The sequence below is a fragment of the Podarcis liolepis genome (assembly GCF_965112155.1).
Source record: "Podarcis liolepis genome assembly, chromosome: Z".
Taxonomy (NCBI): Eukaryota; Metazoa; Chordata; class Lepidosauria; order Squamata; family Lacertidae; genus Podarcis; species Podarcis liolepis.
Window position 1 is genome coordinate 34315312 of NC_139570.1, and position 25050 is coordinate 34340361.

At 45.8% G+C, this 25050-nt stretch overlaps 1 protein-coding gene and 1 long non-coding RNA gene across 10 annotated transcripts; one reads left to right on the plus strand and one right to left on the minus strand.

Moving 5' to 3' along the window:
- Window positions 1–1961: 1961 nt before the first annotated feature.
- On the minus strand, window positions 1962–13585 carry NTMT1 (N-terminal Xaa-Pro-Lys N-methyltransferase 1). 8 transcript variants are annotated; one of them, XM_083485359.1, is made up of 4 exons: window positions 13473–13585; window positions 6290–6500; window positions 4521–4773; window positions 1962–2528 (listed from the first exon to the last, which is right to left on the minus strand). In XM_083485359.1, coding segments are annotated over exons 1-4 (723 nt in total). In that variant the 5' UTR covers window positions 13475–13585; the 3' UTR covers window positions 1962–2271. The 8 variants fall into 8 exon arrangements, with proteins under 8 accessions (XP_083341485.1, XP_083341487.1, XP_083341490.1 ...); XM_083485361.1 differs by having other exon boundaries at window positions 13442–13548; XM_083485364.1 differs by lacking the exon at window positions 13473–13585 and adding an exon at window positions 12339–12365.
- Window positions 13586–16593: 3008 nt separating this feature from the next.
- Window positions 16594–24446, plus strand: LOC310698383. Of its 2 annotated transcripts, XR_014521481.1 has the most exons (3): window positions 16594–16612; window positions 18033–18181; window positions 21464–24446. It is a non-coding gene; the product is annotated as an uncharacterized lncRNA (long non-coding RNA). The 2 variants fall into 2 exon arrangements; XR_014521482.1 differs by lacking the exon at window positions 16594–16612 and having other exon boundaries at window positions 17809–18181.
- Window positions 24447–25050: the final 604 nt, after the last annotated feature.

Sequence of the window (25050 nt, forward strand, 5' to 3'; positions counted from 1 at the left end):
GTTGGGTGCTGCTTTTGCAAATGGGAAGTAGATGTTTTCATACTTGTTGCCTTATTGATATGTATACTGCCCTTCACCCATAGGTCTTGGGGAAGTTCACAACATATTGCAGATTCTGTTTCTGCCATTCAGAACAGAAGGTACCATTCCTCATGAGGCTTTCTTGTGCTAGGCCATGAGCCAAGGGCAGCCTTATCTAGTCCACACAGTGACTCAACCATTTTTGTGGGTTTTCAAAGGCAGTATGATGATGGTTGTTGTAAGCTGATACACAGCAAGGTTAAGTGTGAAGAACATTTTTGACCTATTGGGCCAGATCCTTGATAAGTGGGAAGGCCACACAGCTGTCATTCATCTGACAGAGCACAAATGAAGCAAGACTGATAGGGGAGGGGTTCACTTTACTAGTGTTTCCAGAGGGGAACAAACTAGGAACGCAGCACCCACCCCATGCCTTCCTGATGTCACCCAGCACTGTCAACTGGCTGATGGGTGGTCCTGATTTGGAAAAAACCAGCCTTGTTCCTCAGAAAGGGTGATGACCATGTGCTCACCACCAATTGGGGGAAAATATCCATTGTTTATAAGTACAAGATAGACATCATTTCAGGGTGGCCCCTTGGTTCAGCTGTATTTTCCCACCCCCCGGAAAGCATTTAACCAAATGCACAGGCTACATTCACACCATACATTTTTTAAAAACCCAGTGACACTTTAAACCATCACAGCTTCCCCCAAAGAATCCTGGGTACTGTATAGGAGACTGCTGTTCCCCTCAAGGCGCTACAATTCCCAAAGTTCCCTAAGTAGGAAGGATTGTTAAACCACTCTGGGCTGCTCCACTGGCACTCTCCAGAGACCCATCAACTGGGGTCTTATCAACAGTCATTTCATCTTTTGGCAAAAAGGACAGAAGGGCCCCACCCCGTTTGCTGTATTGAGGGACCAGCTTCATTTGGCACCCCTGAGCAGTCATTCCAACTGCTTTGGCAACTCCTCTGGGCTTTGATTTTCCCCTTCCTATCTGGTTCTTATAAGAACACTTGCACTTCAACAGTGCCTGAGTTTTGCTTGCCTTCATCCCCACCCCCTTCCTTTTCCTCCTTGTAGGTCGCACCTGCAAATCTTGTATAGGAAGGAATTTGTGCGCTGCTGACCTGGCACTACGTGCTCTGGGCGCCTTTTCTGATGAAGTAGAGGGGTAAATAAAAACTCTTTGCAACAAAAAGCAGGAGCCTCAATGTTTCTCTATGGTTGTGAAGAGTAATTTAGCATTTAGGTGAAAATTGGACCCACAAATGGTGTTATTGTTAGGGAAGGGTGACCTGGGTCCAAACCTCCCTTTTGAGCTGTTGTGCTCACCTTAATTTCCATACAGTAGCATATATGCATTTATGCAAATATGTGTTTTGTGCAAATTTAAAAGTGCCTAGCAGCACCCAATAATAATAATAATAATCAACAACCAGAATCGTAAGTTGGAAGATGTCCCAAGGTGTCATTAGCCCAACCCCCCCTGCAATGCAGGAATCTTTTGCCCAACATGGGGCTTGAATCAATGACGCTGAGATTAAGAGTCTCGCAAAGAGAGCACTGAACGTAAGAACGTAAGAGCTTGCTGGATCAGGCCAATAGCCCATCTACTCCAGCATCCTGTTCTCACAGTAGCCAACCAGATGCCCATTATGGGAAACCTGAAAGCAGGACCCATTAATAACAATCTATGAATTTGTCCAATCTTCATTTAAAGCAGCGTTTCCCAAACTTTGGGGTTTTAGACTACAATTCACTGTTCTAGCTAGCTAGGGATAATGGGAGTTGTAGTCCAAAAACAACTGGAGTTTGGGAAACCCTGGTTGGAAGCCATTCAGGTTGGTGGGGAGCGCCACCTCCTGGGGGAGGGAGTTCCACACTCCCATTTCTGCCCCTCCCACTGAGTATATAAAACAGTTCAAAACAAGTTGCTGTTACAACCATACAAAGTATATTTTGACAAGTGTTTTTTCCTCTCCACCCATCAAACAATAAAGAACCAACAACATTAGCAGCAGCAGCTTCGAAAAAAAGAACATTTACTTCCCCCCAGCATTCCTAAGCCAGTCTTGACGACGAGAGTCTCAGCCAGACCCCAATTTCTGGACTATCTCTTTTAGGATGTTCAGTTGGGGCCTTCTGTCGCCAGGGAGGCAGCCAGCCTTGCTTGGGAAGGGTGTCTCAAGGCCCCCGCAGGAAGGCAACCTCCCTCTCTATGGGGCTCAGTGATGGAGGGGTTCATCTCATTGCTAGTGTGTAAACGTGGTAGATTTCGTCAGGAAAATTCTCCTGCTTCTCCTGGGCCAGCAGGTTGAGGCCAGCACAGCGGATGATCTTGCAGACAACATTCAGGTCCCGGCAGACACTGCTGTCCACGTCGTCCATGATGACCCCTTCCTGGGCCATATTGTCCTTGATGACTATGATGCCATTGGGCTGCAGGCCCAGGCGGCAGCGCTTCAAGAAACTGGAGAGGTGGTCGTCTGTCAGGTGCCCTGTTTTTAAGAGCATAAGAGCATTAAGACTCTGGCTACTAGAAATTCTTAAATAAAAGGTATATCAGTGGGCCAAAGACAATAAAAGAATCTTCTTATACACTACAGCTGCCGCCAGACTATTGATTGCCAAAAATTGGAAATGTGAAGAAGCACCATTAGTGATAGATTGGCAATGTAAATGATTTGAATTTATTAAATTTATTAAAAAATTCAAATAATTTTTGAATTTATTAAATTAGCGAAAATGACGGTAACAATTAGAATGCAATCAAATCAGAATCTGAAACAAGAATGCAAGTGTGTAGAGGAATACATGGCTAATAGGTACTCCAACAAAAACCTATTGATCTCACAAAGTTAATATAGAACACAAGAATAAATATTTAATAAATAAATTATCAAAAGTACAAACATGGTAACAAATTTTAAAACAAAATTAGGAAGTCATACACGGGTGGAGGGAAGTCTTTGAGTCACGAGGGGGGAAAGTATGAGATAATTAAGTAAAAACTAAATGTGGATTTACAATGTACTATAATAGAAAATGTGAATGTATAAATTTTAAGAAATATGAAATTCTATGTAAATATTATGTATATGCATTGGAACATCAATAAATGGTTTATGGAAGAAGAAGAAAAAGACTCTGGCTACTGGATCAGGCCAGTGGCCCGCCTCTACTCCAGCATCTTGTTCTCACAGTGGTCAACCTGATTGATGTCCCCCCAAAATGAAAACCCCAAGCAGGACCTGAGCACAACTGTACTGTCCAGTTGCAGTTCCCCATTATTTGGTATTCAAAGGTAGACTGTTCTTGTGCATGGGGGTTCTGCTCTCACAAAAGACCTCTCTATATGAAGAGCCCTGCTGGGCCAGGCTAGAAAGGGCCCATTTTATCCTGCACTCACAGTGGCCCACCAGATACCTCAATGGAAAGCCTGCAAGCAGGGCCCATGCACAAGTGCACTCTGTCCTCCTGGGGTTCCAGCAACTGGTATTTAGAGGCTGCTTTTGACTGTGGGGGTACAGCAGAGGTATCATTGGTTGGTAGCCATCGATAGCCTTATGCTCTATTAATCTGTCTAATCATCTTATAAGACCATCTAAGTTGGTGAATATCACTGTGGGAGGGAGTTCCATAGTTCAAACTATGCTCTGTGTGAAGAAGTCCTTTCTTTTCTCTGTCCTGAATCTTCCAACATTCAGTTTCATTGGACTACAACCTTAACCTAAAAGGCAGTGGCTGGAATCCAATGCTGTGATAATTAAGCGTCTGAACAGTACAAAGGGGACAGATTGAGGCAGCGTGGGTTCAAACCTCTCTGCTCAGCTCTCAACCTTAGGCTGTTTGCCCTCTCTGACAAGCCTACCTAACAAGCCTGTTGTGAGGAAAACAGAAAGGACGTTGAAGGAGGGACATTTACACTGCCCTTTAAATTCTTCAGAGAGAGTTAACTGATGAAATGAGATACCTTTCCTGTCTCTATCCTAGGCTCCAATCACATTATGCATTTAAAGGACTGCCACTTAGAGCAGTCATGGTTCCCTGACAATTAATCTTGGGAACTGTAGTTTGTTCAGAGTGCCGAGAGTTGCTAGGAGGCTGGAAAAAACCCTCACAGAGCTACAGCTTCCAGAGTGATTTAACAATCCATCCTCCTTCCTCAGGTAACCCTGGGAATTGTAGCTCTGTGAGGGGGGCAATAAAGTTCTAGAAACTCTCAGCACCTTGAACTACAGTTCCCAGGATTCTTGGGTGGGGGGGGGCAGAATGCCTTTTAAAGAGGTACTGTAGCATTTTAAATGTGCAGTGCAGATGAGACCTTTTGCCAGTTTTACCCAATGGCAATCCCATTTGGAGTAGACTCATTGAAGTCAATGACTAAGATTAACCGAGGTTCACAGATTTCATTAAGGTCTACTCTGAGACAGAGAAAGTAAGCTGGATACACAACCCTTCTTTTACAGGTAGCGGAGGGAGACTCTTACCTATCACCCACTGGATCCAGATGACGTCGTAGGCACTGGGCTCAGGGCTGAAGTCCTGCAGGCCACAGCAATAGTAGTTCCTGACACGCCGACCCTCCTCACCCAGGTAGGTCCGGGCCTGGTTAAGGAAGTCCGCTGTGACATCCACCATGTCCACCGTTCCAAAAAGTGGCAGCAGGAGCCGCTTGGTAATCCGGCCAATGCCAGCCCCACAGTCCAAGGCACGGGAGGTCCCTGTCCTGTTAGGCTCATCCTAGACAGAAATTAAGTTAATGAGGGCTAGAACCTTGAATGCCTCTCAACGCTTTCAGAAACAGGGTCTTTCGTTGTTCCCCCCCCCCCCTTCTCTGTTATACTGCATCTGGCAAGATGGCATCCATGTTTGCAGATACAGCCTCCATTTCCCCAGGTTTCAGGCAGGGAACAATAACCAGCCCTGGGGATTAAACCTGCGAAGTTCCTCATGAACAGCAGGCATTCTAGTAGTAAAAAAGCACTGGGTAACTCCCAGTGGTGGCACCATCACCAAGGCCTCACCAGCTTATCGTAATCACAATTTTGCCCAATATGCATTTTGGCAAAGGACTCTTAGCCTAATACAGTGGTGCCCCGCAAGACGAATGCCTCGCAAGACGAAAAACTCGCTAGACGAAAGGGTTTTGCGGTTTTTGAGCTGCTTCGCAAGACGAATTTCCCTATGGGCTTGCTTCGCAAGACGAAAACGTCTTGCAAGTTTGTTTCCTTTTTCTTAACACCGTTAATACAGTTGCGACTTGACTTCGAGGAGCAACTCATAGAACGCGATGTGGTAGCCTTTTTTGAGGTTTTTGGTGATTTTTGAAGTTTTTCCAAAACTTTTCCGACACGTGCTTCGCAAGATGAAAAATTCGCTAGACGAAAAAACTCGCGGAACGAATTAATTTCGTCTTGCGAGGCACCACTGTACAACAGGGACAAGTGCACCTCACTAGAAAGTGCATTCTGCAGATAGGGAGCCACCACCAAAAAGGCCCTGCCCCACAATGATGGGAGTTTGAATCTAACAATATCTGGAGGGCTACAGGTTAGCCATCCCTGCCAGAGATTCTGCAGTCAACTCGGCTTCCTTGGAGGTTTTCAAGCAGAGCTTGGATGGCCATCTGTCAATGACTCTTCTGCTGTGATCCCTGCATTGCAGGGGGTTGGACTAGATGAACCTCCCAACTCCACTATTCAATGATTCACTGCTTTAAAGGGGGGGGGGGAATAAGTGTACAGTGGTGCCTCGCAAGACGAAAAGAATCCGTTCTGTGATTCTCTTCGTCTAGCGGTTTTTTCGTCTTGCGAAGCAAGCCCATTGAAGGATTAGCGGATTAGCGCTATTAGCGGCTTATCTGCTGATCGGATCAGCTGATAAGCGGTTTAGCGGCTTAGAAAGGGGGGGGGAGGAAAAAAAACCAGCAGGAACTCGCAAGACATTGTCGTCTTGCGAAGCAAGCCCATAGGAGATTCGTTTTGCAAAGCACCTCCAAAACGGAAAACTCTTTCGTCTAGCGAGTTTTCCGTCTTGCGAGGCATTCGTCTTGTGGGGCACCACTGTATTTCCCACACTCCCACTAAACCAGCCTTGGCCAACCTCCAGATGTTTTTGACTACATTTCCCATCAGCCCCTGCATTATTTGGCAGGGCTGGTTCAGGCTGCTGGGAGATGTAGTCCAAAATATCTGGAGGAAAGCAGGTAACCCCAGGCTCTTCCTGCTCAGCTTGGAAGAGAGAACACCTTGCTTACCAGCAAAAAACGGAGCAGGAACTTTTTGGAGCTGTCGATGTCGATGCTGGAGATGTGCCCATAGCCCCCCAGCATCCCATCCACTGTTGCGGGGATGTCCTTCCAGTATTTCTTGGCCTTGGAGTAGAACTCCTTCTCGTTCTCCACAACGTCGCTCGCCATCGGCACCTTTCTTCTCAAGGAGAAACCAAAGCAGGCCAATAGGTGTTCCCTTTGACAGAGAAGAGGAAGAAAGGTGTGAAAGGGATTTGGGAACAGAGACCTTTAAAATTCGTTTCCAGTTTTCTTAGGGAAATTACTTCACAGATGGCATCACGATGCTTTGCAAATGTCAAAAAAATGTTGTCTTCTATGTCACCTAAATGTTGGAAGGGTTGTGATAAACTTAGTACATATTATCATTTATGGTGGGAACGTGAACTGGTCTTTGGGATTTAATTTTGGCAGAAATGACACATAATACTGAAGAAACTATTGATCGTTGTCCTACTGAATATTTTTTGACAATACCAGTGTAGATGTATCGTCAAAAGAATTGGCCTTATATATTATCTAGAAAGCTCGAATAGTAATTGCAACAGTCCCAAATCTTACACTGGCTGCTTGGAGTCACTCTCTCAGGAATATACCGTATTTTTCGCTCCATAGGGCGCACTGGACCATAGGGCGCACCTAGATTTTAGGGGGGGAAATAAAGGGGGGAAATTTTACACACACACACACACCCCGCAGTCCCAAAGAGCAAAGAAGCCAAGGCAGCTGCCTTGGCTTCCTCTTTAGCCACACACAACCTCTCCAGCTGGGAGAAGCTGCATGCGGCTTTGTTTTTAGCCGCGGGGCTGGGATGGGGGAAGCCTGAGCTTCCCCCAACCCCAGCCCCCAAAACAGGTCCAGGAGCGGTGGCGAGATTGCGCACAACCTTGCCACCGCTCCTGGGGCTTGCGGGGCTGGGACGGGGGATGCTTAAGCAACCTCACCACCACACTCAGAAGGCTTGCGGAGAACAGGCGGCTATCCGCAAGCCTTCTGAGAATGGCAGGAGTTCCCGTCGGGCTCCGCAGGCTTGGGGAGAGCTGCCCGAAGCCCGGGGTGCCAGCGCCGCGCTCCCCAGACTTTGGGCTGCAGGCAGCTGTCCACAAGCCTGCGGAGCCCGGCAGGAACTCCCGCTGGGCTCCGCAGGCTTGCGGATAGTTCCTGAAGCCAGGAGAGCGAGAGGGGTTGGTGCGCGCCGACCCCTCTCGCTCTCCAGGCTTCAGCGAAAGCCTGCATTTGCTCCATAGGACGCACACACTTTCCCCCTTCATTTTTGGAGGGGGAAAAGTGCATCCTATAGAGCGAAAAATACGGTAGCTATAATAGAGAAAATCACGTGTTATTGTAGATTTTGACAAGAACTAGAACCTCCAGATACTTCTCATATGATTTGGCACTCTAAACACAGTAGAGTGGAACTACCATTTTCAGGATGACCCTCATCACAAGCATGGCAAATCTGGAACTACACTTGATAAATCTGGTAACGCTGAAAGTCGTTACCTGAAGTTTATTATTTTGACCCATGTGCAACTGTACTCAGATTCCACGTGCCCATCTCATAGTTTTATATTTTTGACCTGTGGCTATAACTGTTCTCTGCGTTGCATGTAAAATTAAATAATCTTTACAAAAGAAAAATAATAAGGTGCTAGCATAGTGACCCCACCCCCAACCAACAGGCCCAGAATGCAAAAGGGCATTTAAAGAGATTCCAAGAGAGCAGGTGATGTTCAACCCACCCCGTTAGATATGTACAACCCTGAAGGATGAGATCTCGAGCTAAATATATACATGGCTCCGTAGGGCGTGCCCTACACCAACCCAAACATGGAATCAGGACGATCGGTTGCCAGAAGTGTTCTTAGCTTAGCTCAAGTTGAGGCACTCACCAGGTTGTGAGATGGACAACACACACACACACCCCAGCTGTAGTACCTGTAATCAGAATCACAGAACTGTAGAGAACCCAAAATTCAACTAGTCTGGCAGGTAGGTTTGTGGCATGTTCATTTACTAGAGCCCTTAGGTCCACTCAAGAGCTATCCAATTGTTCCTCACCCTCCCAAAATCTCGGTTTTTTACACCAAACCCTGGATGTTAATTCTGTGCTAGACGAAGACCATCTTGGCTGCGAGGCCTGGAAGACCAGCTGCCTGCCTTGCAGAGCTTTTCCCACCTGGCCTGGCAGGGTGGGGTGGGGTGGGGCCCTGAATGACTCCAGCTACAAAAGCTGAGGCTGCTGAACAGACTTTTGGGCTGGGGTAAGGGGCTTTGGTTGGGAAGGTTGTTGCTATTATTGCTATTAATTATTTGTACCTTTATTTTAGATCTTATTATGATTTATGTGGAAATCATTTGTTTTGGTTGTGTATTTTTTGCATGTTTTATTTACGACAACTTTTGTTGTCATTATGAGGTTTTTTTCATGTTGTAAGCTGCCTTCAACATGCCTCAACTAATGGAAAGGAGGCATACACAAGCCTGCGGAAATTATTCGTAAAATTATTGTATGTAAAATTATTTGTACATGCTAGCAGGGCAAGAGGACTCTTCAGCCCATCCATTCCGTGATGGACAATGAAGAGTCGATTCTGGTTAACGCCTGGCATGCGTGAGGGGTGTGCCAAGGAACCTCATGGGGAAGAGGTGTATAGGGAGCGCTTCTGTACACATACCTAGCCCTATACAGCATATTTGATGTTTATGGTCTGCAAGCCAAAGAAACGGGTTTGTGCTAAATATACTTACGTTCTTAATCTACTTAAGTTCTAACACCAAAGTTCTATTTTACACATGAACTTCAGCTATGTGGGTTTTGTAAAAAAGATTGAATCAGGCAATTTTTGATGCAAACTGGAATAATTTGGATAGGGTAATTCACATCAGAAAATGTCCAGCTGACACCCAGAAAACTTTGCAGCACCTTCGACAATCACCTAATTTACCATAACTATCTTGCTCTTATTTAGTCAACAGCGCAGCAACAACAACAGTCAACTTTGAAACTGCTAATCTTGCCTGATGTTGCATTTGCAATTGACATCTTTTTGCAAATCCTTTCACTGTTATGGGTGTGAGCTTGCTGAATAAATGTATTTTCAGCTGGCATGCCAAAATCCATCAGGATTGAAGCCAGTAAAATCTGAGGGAGAGGGCTTGCCTCATCTAGTACTTGAACTCTGCATCCATTTGTTGCTACTCATGAACTTCTGGAAATGGAAGCTTTTCTGCGGGAAAAATGTAAGTTAAATGCACACTTTTTCATTCTACATACTTAGCAGAAATGTTTTAGTAGGCGCAAAAAAATTGAAATAGTACAATGAAGGCACCTGCTGTTATGTCAAGAGACAGGGAGTTCCAAAGTGTGCGTTACAAATGTGGAACATGCGTTATGTGGCACGTTTAACGGTGCCAGTTCCACAGAACAAAGTGGTTGCACATGCACTAACATTAACCACAATTCATGTTAAGTATAGTTCCTTAGAACACATGAATTTGAAAGCACTTGTTTGCCAGTTTAGCACCAACTTCCCAAAAGAGAGTTTACAACTGCAAACAACACACTAGCATTTTTGGCCCTCTTCACACACTGCCTTGCATACAGAAAACAGTTAATCTTGCTTTTATTTGACAAATATAATAATTATATAAATATTAATGGCATTACTTATAATTATTAGATGAATTACTCTTCGTATTAATAGTAATAATGAATTGGTTACTTTTGTGCCACAGCAACACAAAGCGACCCTTTTAAGCAAAACAAAAAACCCATTTAAAAACCACCCTCAGCTGCTTGGAGAAAAGGGTGGGATATAAATGTAATTAATGTAATTAATAAATAAATCACTACCCATTTCCTGGTGCTCAAACTATATGAACTTTATAAACTATGTCTATATTGGTGCATGGAGCGGGGGAGGGCATTCACCTTAACTTTTGAACCCTAGCACAAAGGCGGTGGAGAGTAAAGAAGAAGGGTTATCCAACGGGCTTTTGTGGGTTCCCTTCCTGCACCAGCCGTAGCTCCCTCCAGAACAAACCCTTACTAGGAAAGATTCCCCCCCACTTCCCTCCCCCGGCAGCCCATGAGCCACGTGGACTGCAATTCTCTTTTTCCCCCGCCTCCGAAGCAGTCACTTCGGCTCTCTGTGTAAACTTACCCCACCGAGCGCCGGCTTCCCTTGCGCGCGGGCGCTGCGGCAACGTGCAAGGAGGAGGAGGAGGAAGAAGAGAAAGGGGAACCTAATAGTGGGAGGGCACTGGGAGGGGAGGTGTCCAGGCAGGCCTCTTCTGCGAAGCTTCCTTCTCCCCCAGGCTGGGAAGCCTCTCTCGCGCTCTCTCTCTGCTATTCAGGCAGCTACAGGTCTCGCCTCCCCGTCGCTGGGCATTGGGCCCCACAATCTCCTCCCTCTTCGGCACGCAATTTCCTTACATAGAGCGCATGGAGGTGCTCCCGAAGAGGCGGGAGGAGGAAGAAGCCGACCAGAAGGGTGGGCCGGCGGGATGCTGGGGGCGGAGGCGGGGGCGGGGTCCGCTTACATTCCCTCGGCCGGACGCAGGCATCGCTGGGGGGGCGGGGGGCGGCAGTGCGGCCCCGCCCTCCCTTCACAAAGGGCTGCACCACAGCTGCGCGCGCGCGGGAGGGCGCGCGACTTAGGATCCCCCGCCTGGCTGCACGCGCTCCGTTACGCTGTGTATACCCACACGCTGAAACATACACAAGCAATTTTTTTTTAATGTTCATTATGATAGTGTTGCTATTGGTACTGCCTTTATTTTTATATCCCTCCTTCTTTCCAGACCGGGACTCAAGGCGGCTGGCAAACATCAAAGCAAGGACGGCTAAAACACAGAAAACTAAAAACGTAGAAAAGAATGGCAGCTAAAACGTCATTAAATTATAAAGGAATTAAAACAGTGTTAACAAAAAAAAGTATATATATTTGGGTTCCTACTGAGGGTACTGGGCAAGCCAACATGACAGTGATGAGGGATTGAGGATTGGAGTGATCATTCTGTGATGTGGCAATACACGAAGCTGTATTGTAACTTTTGAATAAAGGTTTTTTTAAAAAAAAAAATCTTCAAATTTGATATGGAGCAGCATACTAGTATTACTAATAATAATAATAATAATATTTCAGAACCAATTTATTCCAACTTTTAATTTTTTAATTTAAATCATTTTTAATACTGTACTGTATTGAATTTTTAGCAAACCACTTTGATGGTTTCTTCTGAAAACAGAGATATATACATTTTATGAGATAAATAAAATTGCAACCCAATTTGAGACCTTAGGGTGAAGGGTGGGTAAGAAATCATTTGTGCGTGTACCTGGGAGAAAAGTTTTCACCTGGCACCTAAGGATATGTTGTGAAGGTGCCAGGTGAGCCTTCCTGGGGAGAACACACCACAAATGGAGAGCCACTGCACAAAAGGCCTCGTTCTGCTGTTGCCACTTTCCAGACCTCTCATGCACACACACAAATAGACAGTGTTATGGAATGGTTAGCGACTTAGCACCTGGGAAACCCATGTTCAAATCCTCACTCATCTGTGGTACACATACATACATTAAAATCAGAATTTTAAAAAATCTAAAATACAATTCTGGGTTTTTTAAAGTAATATTGATGAGAGTATCAATACAACCCTAAATTACAAACCTGACACGAACAGTATTTTAGGATTTAGATTATGTTTCTTTAAAACACAACATATCCGACAGGTAGGATTAAGAATCTTCTATTTAGCATCATCTTTGATCTAATCTACTATATCATGTTACTCTCCACCCCCTTTTACAGTATTTGTTGTTTTCTATATATTATAAAAAACAAAGAACTCTACTGATTAGATCTGCATTTCATTTGGCTTTGTTCATCTAACCCTTCTTCCATTGCTCCTATTTTTCCTTTAAAACATAAAAACATTTTATCTTGTAATTAGAACTGCCAAATTCCTGACTATTTAAAAATAAAAATAATAGTCTCCATGATTTCCCCACCCTGCATCTTCAATTTTTGAACAAATATGACCGTTGTTGTTCTAGAACATTGAGTTTCTTAACTGCCATTTTTGGAATCACTAAATAATAATCACAATATAAAATATGAGTGGGGGCGAGAGGAAGTATCTCATCCCTGCCAAACACCCAAGACTCAAGAGGGAAGGAGACTTCCCTTTGAAGGCAACCCAGAAGCTTCAATTGGTTGAGAATTCGGCTGTGCAAGATATCCCATATTACACAGATCCATGCTGTATATTTCAAGGCCACAAGTTCCCCCAAAGAATTTTGGGAACTGCAGTTTGTTAAAGGTGCTGGGAATTGTAAGTGTGTGCTGGGGAAACTACAGTTCCCACCCATGATTTTTTGGGGAAGAACTCACAGACTTTAAAATGAGAGCCAGTGTGGTGTAAATGGTTGTTGGGAGTATAACCTAGGAGAGACCAGGATTCAAATCCTTCCACCGCTCCCTTCGGCCATGAAGTTCACTAGGTGGCCTTGGGTGCCAGCCGCCATCTCTCAGCCTAGCATACCTCACAAGGGTATTGTGGGAATTAAATGAGGACTAGGCCCCTGTGAGAACAGGATGCTGGGCTAGGTAGGCCTTTGGTAGTCACCGTATATTCTCAAGGCTCACACCTCCATCAGTCATAAAAGAGCTGGCATACACAACCATACCCACATGGCAGTATACCCTTTTGTAGACCCATATGGAGAGACGCAGGTGGCGCTGTGGGTTAAACCACAGAGCCTAGGACTTGCCGATCAGAAGGTCGGTGGTTCGAATCCCCACGACAGAGTGAGCTCCTGTTGCTCGGTCCCTGCTCCTGCCAACCTAGCAGTTCAAAAGCATCTCAAAGTGCAAGTAGATAAATAGGTACCGCTCCAGCGGGAAGGTAAACAGTGTTTTCGTGCGCTGCTCTGGTTCGTCAGAAGCGGCTTAGTCATGCTGGCCACATGACCCGGAAGCTGTACGCTGGCTCCCTCGGCCAATAAAGTGAGATGAGCGCGCAACCCCAGAGTCATCCGCAACTGGACCTAATGGTCAGGGGTCCCTTTACCTTTTACCTTTTATACCCATGTGGCAGTGTACACAATCATACCCGCTGTCGGCACATGAATACAGACTCTTACATGGGCACAGCACCACCTCTTGGCTGAACAGTTCTCGTCAGATGAAGGTATGGATGGGTGGAGAAAGCAAAAGGGGTCACCTTGCTGTGTGAAATTAGAGTCCAGCTGATAGATTACTGTGGAAACAGGATTCTGTTGACAGTGCCACCTTTTCCCACTGACCAATGAGGACATTGACCAATAGGAAAGAGATTAGCATCCCATATAGATTGACTATATGGGACTGGCAGAAATGACCGGCAGAATCCGAGACCAGGGAAGAGAGACGGCGGAAGAAGATTGGAAGAAATTCAAGGACTACCTTGGGAAATATTACAAAATTAGTGAATGTTAGAATGATGTTGGATAGAATTTAAGTGGTTATCAGCTGTAATGATTAAGATAATTGGGGGGGGGGAGAAAGAAAGGTGTAAAATTAAGTGAAAATTAAGGGGGAGGATTTGCTGAATGAATAATTTGAATTGGAATACAAAAAGGGGAGGCCTGAGAAGTAAGTTAAAAGAAAATAAGTGAATGAAATTATATGTGTTTTTATTTTTGTATTTTTGTATTTTGCTTTTTTTGTATAACCTCTGAAAAGTTAATAAATATATTTTTTTAAAAAAGGAAAGAGATTAGCATCAATGGCGGTTAGACATCTGGAACATTTGCTTTTTACGTACTAAGTTTATTAAGTTTTAATTATTGCATTTGCCCTCCTGTGTATCCTGCTTCAGGACTTCTACTTTGGAACTCCCTGCCTATTGATATCAGGCAGGTACCATGGGCATAAGCAGAGGGGCAGCTCCCCTCCCAGCAAAAATATCAAGTGCATAAATAAAAATACTTAACTAACTGACCAATTGTGTCGCAGATAACTCGGTTCTGCCCCCCCCCTCCAGCATAAAGCTTGGCTACACCCATGGCCTTCGTTGTACAGTGGTACCTCAGGTTAAGTACTTAATTCATTCCAGAGGTCTGTTCTTAACCTGAAACTGTTCTTAACCTGAAGACCACTTTAGCTAATGGGGCCTCCTGCTGCTGCCACGCCGCCGGAGCACGATTTCTGTTCTCATCCTGAAGCAAAGTTCTTAACCTGAAGCACTATTTCTGGGTTAACGGAGTGTGTAACCTGAAGCGTATGTAACCTGAGGTACCACTGTACTGTTTTCAGCACCTGCAAAAACATTGTTCCTGAGACAAGCCTGCCCAGATATCTAGAAAACTGGTGTGTTTTTAGTTTATTGCTGTTTTTTAAAAATCTTTTTGAACATTTGATTGTTTTTCCTAATTTTTTTTTTGTCTTTTTACATGCATACCTCATTTTGTTCGTATGCCACCTTTCCATACAACATTAAAAAGTTGCAAGGCAGCTTACAACATTTAAAAGTTGCACAACTATGGATATGACAAAAGTAGTGCTAAACGCTAAATAAAACACATCAAAAAGTACACAACCAAATCAAATAATTGCCTCATAAATCATAATAACATATAAAAGTAAAGATAGGAAAAATTAATATCAATAACAGCAATACAGTGGTACCCCGGGTTAAGAACTTAATTAGTTCTGGAGGTCCGTTCTTAACCTGAAACTGTTCTTAACCTAAAGCACCACTTTAGCTAATGGGGCCTCCTCCTGCTGCTGCGCTGCTGTTGTGCGATTTCTGTTCTCATCCTGAAGCAAATTTCTTAACCCGAGGTACTATTTCTGGGTTAGCGGAGTCACACAGCAAACAATTCCCCAGCACAAGGGTCTGTTCAGCAACCTCAGCTTTTGTAGCTGGAGTCAGTCTGAGCCCCGCATTTGCCAAGTGGGAAAAGGCCAGCAAGGCAGGGAGCAGGTTTTCCAAGGGCACAACCAAAATGGCCTCTTTTTGTAAACTGTTTTGAGTTTTCCACAATCAAGGGTACATAATTTTTTATGAATAAAATAATACAAGCAAAGATTTGGACAATTGATCCCTCTCGCTCAGTAGTGTCTACACTGATTGGCAGCAGCTCTTCAGGGTGTCAGGCACGTTTTTCCCAACCCTACCTGGAAATGCCAGTGGGATTGAATCTGGGAACTTTTGCTTGCAAAATGTGTGCTCTACCATGGAGCTACAATCCCTTCCAATAGACCAGCCTTTCTCAACCTGTGGATCCCCAGATGTTGTTGAACTACAACTCCCATCACCCCTAGCTAGCAAGGCCAGAGCTCAGAGATGATGGTAGTTGTAGTCCAACAACATCTGAAGACCCACAGGTTGAGAACTGCTGCGCTAGAGAGAGAGAGAACAGGATTCTAGTTCTCATTGTTTAGTAAGATTTTAGTTTTCATTGAGTAAAGGGCTCGATGTTTAGTAGGATTCTAGTTCTCATTGAGTAAAGGGCTCAATTAAAAGAGGGAGGTAGAAAACTGGCCCATGCCAAGTCAAACCATGACAATGGTTCTCCAGGGTTTCAGTAAAGGAGTCTTTCCTCAGGCCTACCAGCACCTCTCCAGGGTTTCAGTCCTACCTCAAAATTGTCAGGGACTGAACCTGGGACCTTCTGCATGGAAAGCAGGTGCTCCACCACTGAGCCACAACCCTTTCCCAGAACAGGGGCACGTGAAGCTGCATTCTACAGAGTTAGGCGGTTGGTTCATCAAGTCCTGAGAGCCTTCATAAGAATCTCTAAGGGGTCTTTCTTCTGACCCTTTAGGTTGAGGCGTAAATGTATATATTTTAGAGGGTGCTTCGAGTGATCGCCAAAGAAGAAGAAAGTCAGAATCAGGCAGAGCATAGTAGCCATTAATAACCCTCTCCACCATGAATCTGTTCCAGTCCTCTTTTAAAGCCTTCTACGTTGATGGGCACCACTGCCTCTTGTGGGAGCGGGTTCCGTAATTTAACTATGGGGCCCTGTGTGTAGAAGCGTGTTCTTCTGAAATGTCCTGCAGTACCCACTCTCAAACACATGGAGGGAGTGTTGCATTTTCTTTGCCTCCGCTCGGTACACTCGGGTTTGCCTTGCACTTTTAAGCCAGCCAACTATGCTCTGCACAACTTTCTTCCTTTCTTTGTTAATGGATTGGAAACTTTTTCTCTCTCCCCCCCCCCCCCACCGCTCCTTCCTAGCCTCTCTGTCTCTCCCTTTTCTTTCTTTTTGTTGTGCAGAGGTCCTCCCTATGCCAGGTAAACTTGGCTACTCTCTCTCTCTCTCTCTCTCTCTCTCTCTCTCTCTCTCTCTCTCTGTGTGTGTGTGTGTGTGTGTGTGTGTGTGTGTGAGAGAGAGAGAGAGAGAGAGAGAGAGAGAGAGAGAGAGAAAGGGCAGAGAGGCAAGGAGAAAATTCTGCCACGCAGACTCTTTCACACAGCAGCCCCATTTGCCAGCTCTCCGAGCCTTGGAAACTGAGTCAGAAACGAATTTCAAACAGATGGGGGAGGATGAAGAAGCAGAAAGGTTTAGACGCAGTTCCCAGCCTCAGCCTTGCCCAATTCATTCCTCACCTGCTTTTCAGACACCCCCATTGCATTTTAATCTCCCCCCTTTTAGATATACTGGGGGGACACCACTAAGGAGCCCACTGACAGAAATTGAGACTCCCCCCCCCCCCCATTTATCAAGGATTGCAAGAGAAACCTCTTGAGGTTTTATTCATTTGCAAATTTGCTTGGTAATGCCTTCCTTTGGGTCTTGTGGGCAGATAAGCGTCTTTCACGTTGGCCGGTGGGGTGGGATGGATTACCTTTGGCTATCCCCAGTTCTAGATCCATTTAGCTGGAGAGGCTGTGGACTGAAGGGGATAAGGGTCTTCTGCAATGCAGAGCAGGCCAATCCAACCGGCACCAGCTCTGCAAGGTCTTAGAGAGGGATTGATCCAGGCTTTGGGGACTGAGATCCCTTGAAAACAGAGGCCTGAACCTGGTTTTCTGCTTGCAAACTGTGTTGTGGTGGATGGATCCCCTTCCACCCTAATAAGGTTTTGGTCAAGTTCTTTCTCAGCCACTCACTTTGTTTATGTGCTTCTTTATTACATTTATACCCCACATTTCCTCCAACGAGTCCTCCATAGTTCTCCTCCTCCCTATTTATCCTGTGAAGTAGGTTACACTAAGAGCAAGTGACTTACCCAAGGTTGCCCAGTGCGCTTCATGGGTGAATGGGGATTTGACCCCTGTTCTCCTTGGTCCTGGGACACAGGTGGCGCTGTGGGTTAAACCACAGAGCCTAGGACTTGCCAATCAGAAGGTTGGCGGTTCGAATCCCCGTGACGGGGTGAGCTCCCGCTGCTCGGTCCCTGCTCCTGCCAACCTAGCAGTTCCAAAGCACATCAAAGTGCAAGTAGATAAATAGGTACCACTCCGACGGGAAGGTAAACAGTGTTTCCGTGCGCTGCTCTGGTTTGCCAGAAGCGGCTTCGTCATGCTGGCCACATGACTTGGAAGCTGTACGCCGGCTCCCTCAGTCAATAAAGAGAGATGAGCGCCGTAACCCCAGAGTCGGCCACGACTGGACCTAATGGTCAGGGTTCCCTTTACCTTTTATTCCTGGGTCCTAGTCTGGCACTCTAACCACTATACCACACTCTTGTGCCTCTTGGATCATGCCCAGGAGTCAGGAGCTGAGCCTCTCAAGAACTCCAGAAGGGCCTCAATGGCAGAGGTTGTCATCATCATCACTTCCAGGCATGGCTAGCGTCCAGCTATGATCAACGTCAGCCAGAGTGATGCAATGCAGGCAGAAAGCTCCTTTGAATCCAGGTTGGAACCCCACCTCCCAAACCATCAATTACCCCTTTCATAACCAGTGGTGACTTCTGTCAATTATTGAGACTGGTAGGGCAGAAGGCCAGCAGCAGGTGGTGCCAGAGCCAGCAAGAGGCAGGGGCAGAGCCAATGAAAGGAGTCCCTGAGAGGTGGAGCCAACTCATTCTAGTTGCATTTTTTAATTTTATTTTATTGCATTTCTACGCCAAGGCTTCCACCAAGGAACTCAATGTGGCATACATGGTTCTCTCCCACCTCATCTAAGCCCTACAACAACCCTGTGAGGTAGGTTAGGAAGAGAGGCAGTGATTGGTCCAAGCTCACCTAGTGAGTTTCATGGCTGAGTGGGGATTTGAACCCTGGTCTCCCAGGGTCTTATTCCAACACTCTAACCACTACGCCACACCCATCCTCTTCCCTGCTGAGTTCCCTCCAGGCAAAACAGAGGTGAAGGTCTTCGCTGCACTACACATTACATTCAGTGGATATCCTACCACTTTAAGCAGTCACAGCTTCCCCTAGGGAATCTTGGGAACTGTAGTTCTTCAAAGGTGCAAAGAGGTTGTAGGAGACAGCTGTGTTCCACCTCACAGAGCCACAGCTCTCAGTGTTCCCTGAAAAGAGGGATTGGTTGTTAAACCAGCCTGGGAACTTTAGCTCTGTGAAGGGGTCAGGGGTCTCTTAGCAACTTCCAGCACCTTTAACAAAATACAGTCCATAGGATTCTTTTTGGGAAGATGGCAGGGGGAGAGCGGTATGATACCGCTTTAAACAATTAGTGCAGATGGGGCCTAAGGCTGTGTCCACACCAAACACATTTAAAGCACATGGATTCTTCCAAAGAATCTTGGGAACAGTAGATTACCCCTAACAAAGCTACAATTCCCACAGTACCATTAAACTACAGTTCCCAGAACTTTTCTGGAGTGTGTGTGTGTGTCTGCTTTGCATGTATGGTGGATATGCAGTTTAAGTAGTCAGCAACAAATAATCAGGGAAACGCTGCACTTGAGGCAGCTGAGTTGGAATTAATCAATATTAAAGTTGGTGGAGCCCTAAATTGTTTATTTAAATAATTTATATACCGCTTAGTCTCTAAGTGTTTCATAAAAAGGTAAAGAACCCCTGACAGTTAAGTCAGTTAAGTCCAGAACAATTCTGGAGTTGCAGCGCTCATCTCGCTTTACTGGCCAAGGCAGCTGACATTTGTCTGGAGACAGTTTTTCCGGGTCATGTGGCCAGCATGACCATGCCACTTCTGGTGAAACCAGAGCAGCACACAGAAACGCCATTTCCCTTCCCGCCGGAGCGGTACCTATTTATCTACTTGCACTGGCGTGCTTTTGAACTGATAGGTTGGCAGGAGCAGGGACCGAACAACGGGAGTTCACCCCGTCACGGGGATTTGAACCGCTGACCTTCTGATCAGCAAGCCCAAGAGGCTCAGTGGTTTAGACCACAGCACCACCCATGTCCCCAAGTGGTTCATAGACAAGGGTAATGTGCACTGACCTCCACCATTAATCCTGACCATACACAAGAAGTGGGTTGGTTGAAAATAGTTTTGAAGTACCCTTTGTCAAATGAGTCCAGGGCTCTCCTTCATTGGAGGTTTTTAAGCAGAGGCTGGATGGCCATCTGTCATGGACTAGATAACTCTCAAGGTCTCTTCCAACTCTACAATTCCGTTCCTTGTGGAACATCCTCCCATCAGATGTCAAGGAGATGACCCTTAGAAGAGATCTGAAGGCAGCCCTGTATTGGGAAATATTTTAAGGTTTAATGTTTTATTATGTTTTTAAATATGCTGGAAGCTGCCCAGAGTGGTTGGGGCAACCCAGTCAGATGAGCAGGGGATAACTAACTAACTAACTAACTAACTAACTAACTAGTAGCAGTAGTAGTATTACAATTGGAAAATCATCCAATTTGCTTCTATGAAAACCATCCCATCTAAAATGGGCAGGATTTCAGTGTACATCACACCTTATTAGCATCTTTTGCAATCTCTTTTCAGACTCTTTGTCAGATCATTTGGTGAACTGTAGAGTAGGAAAGGACTGTGAGGATAATTCTAGTCCAATCCCCTGCAATGCAGGAACTGTCCCATATGGGGAGCGAACCTGCAGCCTTGGCGTGGTCAGCACCATGCCCTAACTAACTGAGCTATCCTGACTTAAATAAATAAACAGTAATTTGCAATCAGAGGATCAATGTGATTTTTTTTAAAAAAAAATACCACCCTAACGAAGTCAATATAGCAAAACAAATAACTTTCAAAAGCTACAAAGAGCAGATTGAGGTGAGCAAAAATGGTCAAGAAACAACAAAGCACCTTGGCTAAGAGGAAAGTCTTCACCGGTTGCCAAAATCTTTGCAACATCTGGGCCAAGAAGGCCTCCTTAGAGAGAGTATCCAAATTCCTGAAAAGCTCCCAATTCTGGATGCCTAGCACGCTTTTCCTAAAGTGGGTTGTAAGAACGCAGCCTCTGTAGGGGCGTTTAAGTCCTGGGCAAGCAGGTATGTTGCATCAACCCATTTTGGGATCTGACAGTAAATGCCAAGGGATATAGGAAGGTGATTTATGCCAAGTCAGACTTTTGGTTTATCGAGCTCAGGCTTGTCCGCACTGACTGGCTGTCACTTTCCAGGTTTCCAGGTAGGGGTCTCTCCCAGCAATGCCAGGAGATGTCACTGGGGATTAAACTTGGGACTTTCTGCATGCAACATCTCTTATGAGAAATCTCACCTCAGCTCTATGTGAAAGTACAGAAATTGGGTTTCTGGCCAGAACCCTTTTTTTTTCAGCTTTAAAGTTTCTGGTCCTCATGAATCTACACCCAAAACTTTCGGGTGGTGGAATAGGCAAGAAGATATGACCGTAAGCATTGTGAACCAACGAGGAGCTTTTACATCCTTGAGGTTGTTTCCAGCTCATCAATGAATCTATGCTAACCATGCTCATTGTTTTCAATGGGTGTACTCTGAGTAAAATTAACGTTTGGCAACAACCTCTGGTGTCCTAATGATTTTCGCATCCTTTCACCCAAATGAGCGCAGGTCATCAAGCAATGAAGTAGTAAAAACAATATTTATTAATAATAAAATAAAATGCATTTAAAACATTTAAGAAAACAATTAAGCACATCTAAAAAAAAAAAGCCTTAAACCTTCTAGAACAGCCAAACCCCTCACAAGTAACATAAAACATCAAACCATTATTATTATTATTATTATTATTATTATTACAACCCATGCATCTTTTCCTGCCTGCAGATTGGTCCATGCTGACAGATCCCAAGTTCTGCAAAACAGAAACAATCTCATCAGCTAGATGGCTTATGCAAAGCGTGCTCATTTGCATAAGCATTAGAGAGAATCCTTAGAGGAGGGAAGGGGCGATGACCAACCACGGAGGTGGGGAATGCACTGGGGAAGCAAGGAATATCATTGCAAGAGGACTCTTCTGTTTTTAAGAGAAGCCTTTTACCTTTTCAAGACAAAGGGTAATTTTACAAGAAAGAAGGAAAACAGGCAGCCTCGCCACTTGCTCAAAAGTAAGGCAAGCGCCACAGTAACCCCCCCCCCCATCCTAAAATTTCAACAAAACCTGTTTCCCCCTTTGATCGCTTTTGCATGCAAACTCTGATGAAGGGTGGTTAGGGCAACAGAAGGGAGGAGGACATGGATGTTAATTTTTCAGTCCAGTGCTAAACCACCCCATTCAGTGGAATGGATAAAAACAGAGCCTCCAAGTGGCTGAAGCCCCTGGATGTGAAAAAGTGGGCCAAATTAAGAGGTCTTGGAACCAAAGTGAAAATTCAGAGTTGGGGTCAGGCGAGCCTCCCTGGGGGGACCATTCAAGAGTTTGGGGGCTGCCATCAAGGGGGCAAGAAGCAGTGCAGTGTAGTGGTTAGCATGTTGGGCTAGGACCTTGAAGACGAAGGTTTGAATCCCCACCTCCCAACTCGGCCAAGAAGCTCATTGCGTGACCTTGGGGCCAATTGCCACCTCTCAGCCAAACCTACCTCACAGGGTTGTTGTGAGGATAACAACAGAGATAGGAGAACCATGTGACCACCTTGAGCACCTTGGAAGAAAAGGTGGGGTACTGATGCAAGAAATAAATAAGAAAGCCATCTCAAGTCAGAGCATTGATCCATTTATCTCAACATAGTCTGCACGGACTGGCAGCTGCTCTCCAGGGTTTCAGGCATGGAGGCTCTTCCCCAGCCCTACCTAGAGATGCCATTTGGGACTGAAAGAAGGGCATTATGCATGTAATGCAGGTGGCGTTAACCACTGGGATGTGGCCCTCCTCCAGGTTTTTGTGATGGGGTGCTTGATCACGTGACCCCACCCAGCATAGATTCTCCACTGCTGAGATGATCTATGGCTGGGAGACGGACCAGAAAGGCTTTATGGTCTGAACCAGCAGATCTTTGTGAACTGGCTGTGTGGACGGGAGGCTATCGAACTAGGGTTGGATGTCAGCTCCAGAAGCTGTGATGTCTGTAGCCCAAGGGTGCAAGGTGAGGGAGGCGAGAGAGAGAGAGGACGCTAGAAAACAAGGCAAGCCTCGTTGCTGCTTTCCGGGAGACGGTACATTTCCATTGCTAATGGCTGGACAGGAGCCAAACCACTTTTCTGAGATGCTTCCCTGGGAAAAGGCAGGCGCTGACTGGCTCAGAGGCAGATCTGAGCAGAGGCAGGCGAAGGATGAGCTCGGAGGCAGCTGGGCAGGCGGGTCTCCTCCGCACCAGAGCTCAGCCCTTCCGTAGCCAGGAGACAACAGACCGAAGTGGGTCCTGCAATCAACTCCCCAACCCATTTCCCCTTTATAACTCAAAGTTTGTTGAGGCTCATTCTTTCAGGGCGTTGAATGGATCCTCCCTCTTTCCTCCATCTGCTTCAGAGCAGACCATATGCTGCGACCGCTCTGGTCTGCGGGGCAGAACCCCTGCTTTCTGACCCCAGCAAATTGCTGCCCCCCTCCCCACTTTTGCATCAGAGAACATTAGAAGAGCCTGGCTGCAGGATCAGGCCAAAGAGTCTAGTCCAGCATTCTGTTCTCACAGTGGTCAGCCAGGTGCCCATTAGGGGAAGCCACCAAGCAGGACCTGGGTGCAACAGCAATTCTCTCTGCTGGTGATTCCTGGCAACTGGGGTTCAGAGGCAATACTGTACTGCAACAGTGGAGGTGGAATACTCTATAGCCACCATGACTGGCCATTGATGGTCCTAACCTTCACTGAAGAAGGTCCCTTGTTTTTCCAGGGAGGGCTGGGCAAGACCCTGTCTGCAATCCTAGAGACTTGCAGCCAGTCAACACAGATCTAGATGGTTCAATGGTTTGGCTGAGCAAGAAGCAGTTCATTCTTACATTCGCCCTCACAGGTGCCTGTCTGCTAAGCTACTGCATCAGCCACAGATCTGTGCAGGACAGAAAGGAAAGGAACATTGAAAAAAGACTCATGCAGAGACACAATGAGCACCTTTGCCCTGAGGCTGGGTAAATCACTATGTCACGCCTCTGCTTCAGCAGGGAAGGAATGTTCCCATCACACCAAGGACAGAGCAGTGTGCAAAATATCCCACCCAAAGCGGAGAGTGACTGAACAGAGACAAGCCCAGAGCTGTGACTCGTGGAAGGACATAACCTGGCATCCTCCTCTCTGGAAAGGTGGTTTTTTAATGCATCTCTTCACCTGAAGCAACTGAGTGATCCAAACACCCCTTGGATGCAAAAACACAGGAGGAGGCAGCCTCAGGAGGAGGCAAGGTCAGAGGGATCGATCATGCAGAGACACAACAGGCTGCCTCCTCTGCGGATGCTCACTTGCAGGCTTGCCAGAGACTTTATTTATTCAATCAATTTATTTAACTGAGGCAGCAATCAGCACTCTTTCTGGAAAATGAGCATTGCTGAGCACAGTGGGCATTAATTCAGGGTAAACATTTATGGATTTGCACTGTGAGTTTATTTCATTCTCTTTTATTCTTCTATATTAATTAATACACTGGTAATTACTGTATAAAAGGGCATTCCCCCTCCCTCCCTCCATATGGAAATCAACATTATAATTAAGCCGTCTTTATATTGCTGGACTTTTAGACCTTCCAGGATGTTGCTAGAGCGGGGACTTTCTATAAAATGAACTCAGGTACATATCAGGTTTGAAGATCCCAAATCCAGTTGATGGGTCATGGTGGGCTCTTCTGATCTTCTATTTTATTAAAGATTTATTGGTTTACAAAAGTATGTGCAATGTTTCTTTCTTTGAGTTACATTTTCTATAGGTCAGTTTCATTTGTTGAGACATTCGGGTTGCATCAGGAAGAAAAGGAGGGGGAGGGGGTCATGGGGGTTGGGGTTGGGTGGCAATGTTTTGATTTTACTTAATGTTTGTGTGGGGTTTTGTGTTAGCGTCGCTTGTGTGGGTTGTCTTTACTATTCGCTTGTGTTCCTTTGGTGGTGAGAGAGGTTGGGGTTGGCCTAGGGTGTGGTTGCTTGTTTGTGATTGGCTGTGGTGGGTGGGCTCTTCTGACGACAGCAAACATATAGTCTGGGCAGTGCCAAGACTTTTAGTCCAGGCCCTATTTAGCTTCTATAATGGGGGACGAGAGCTAGTACCATGCCTCTGTAGGACTCTAAGAACATAAGGGGAAACCCTGTTGGATCAGGCCAGTGACTCATCTAGTCCAGGGTCCTGCCCTCACTGTGGCCAAGCAGATGCCCATTATAGTAAGCACTCAATCAGGACCCTAGCACAAGTGTGCTCTCCTGTGGTTTCCAGCAATTGAGTCCAGTTCTGGACAGCACAATTTAAGAAGGATATCGACAAGCTGGCATGCATGCAGAA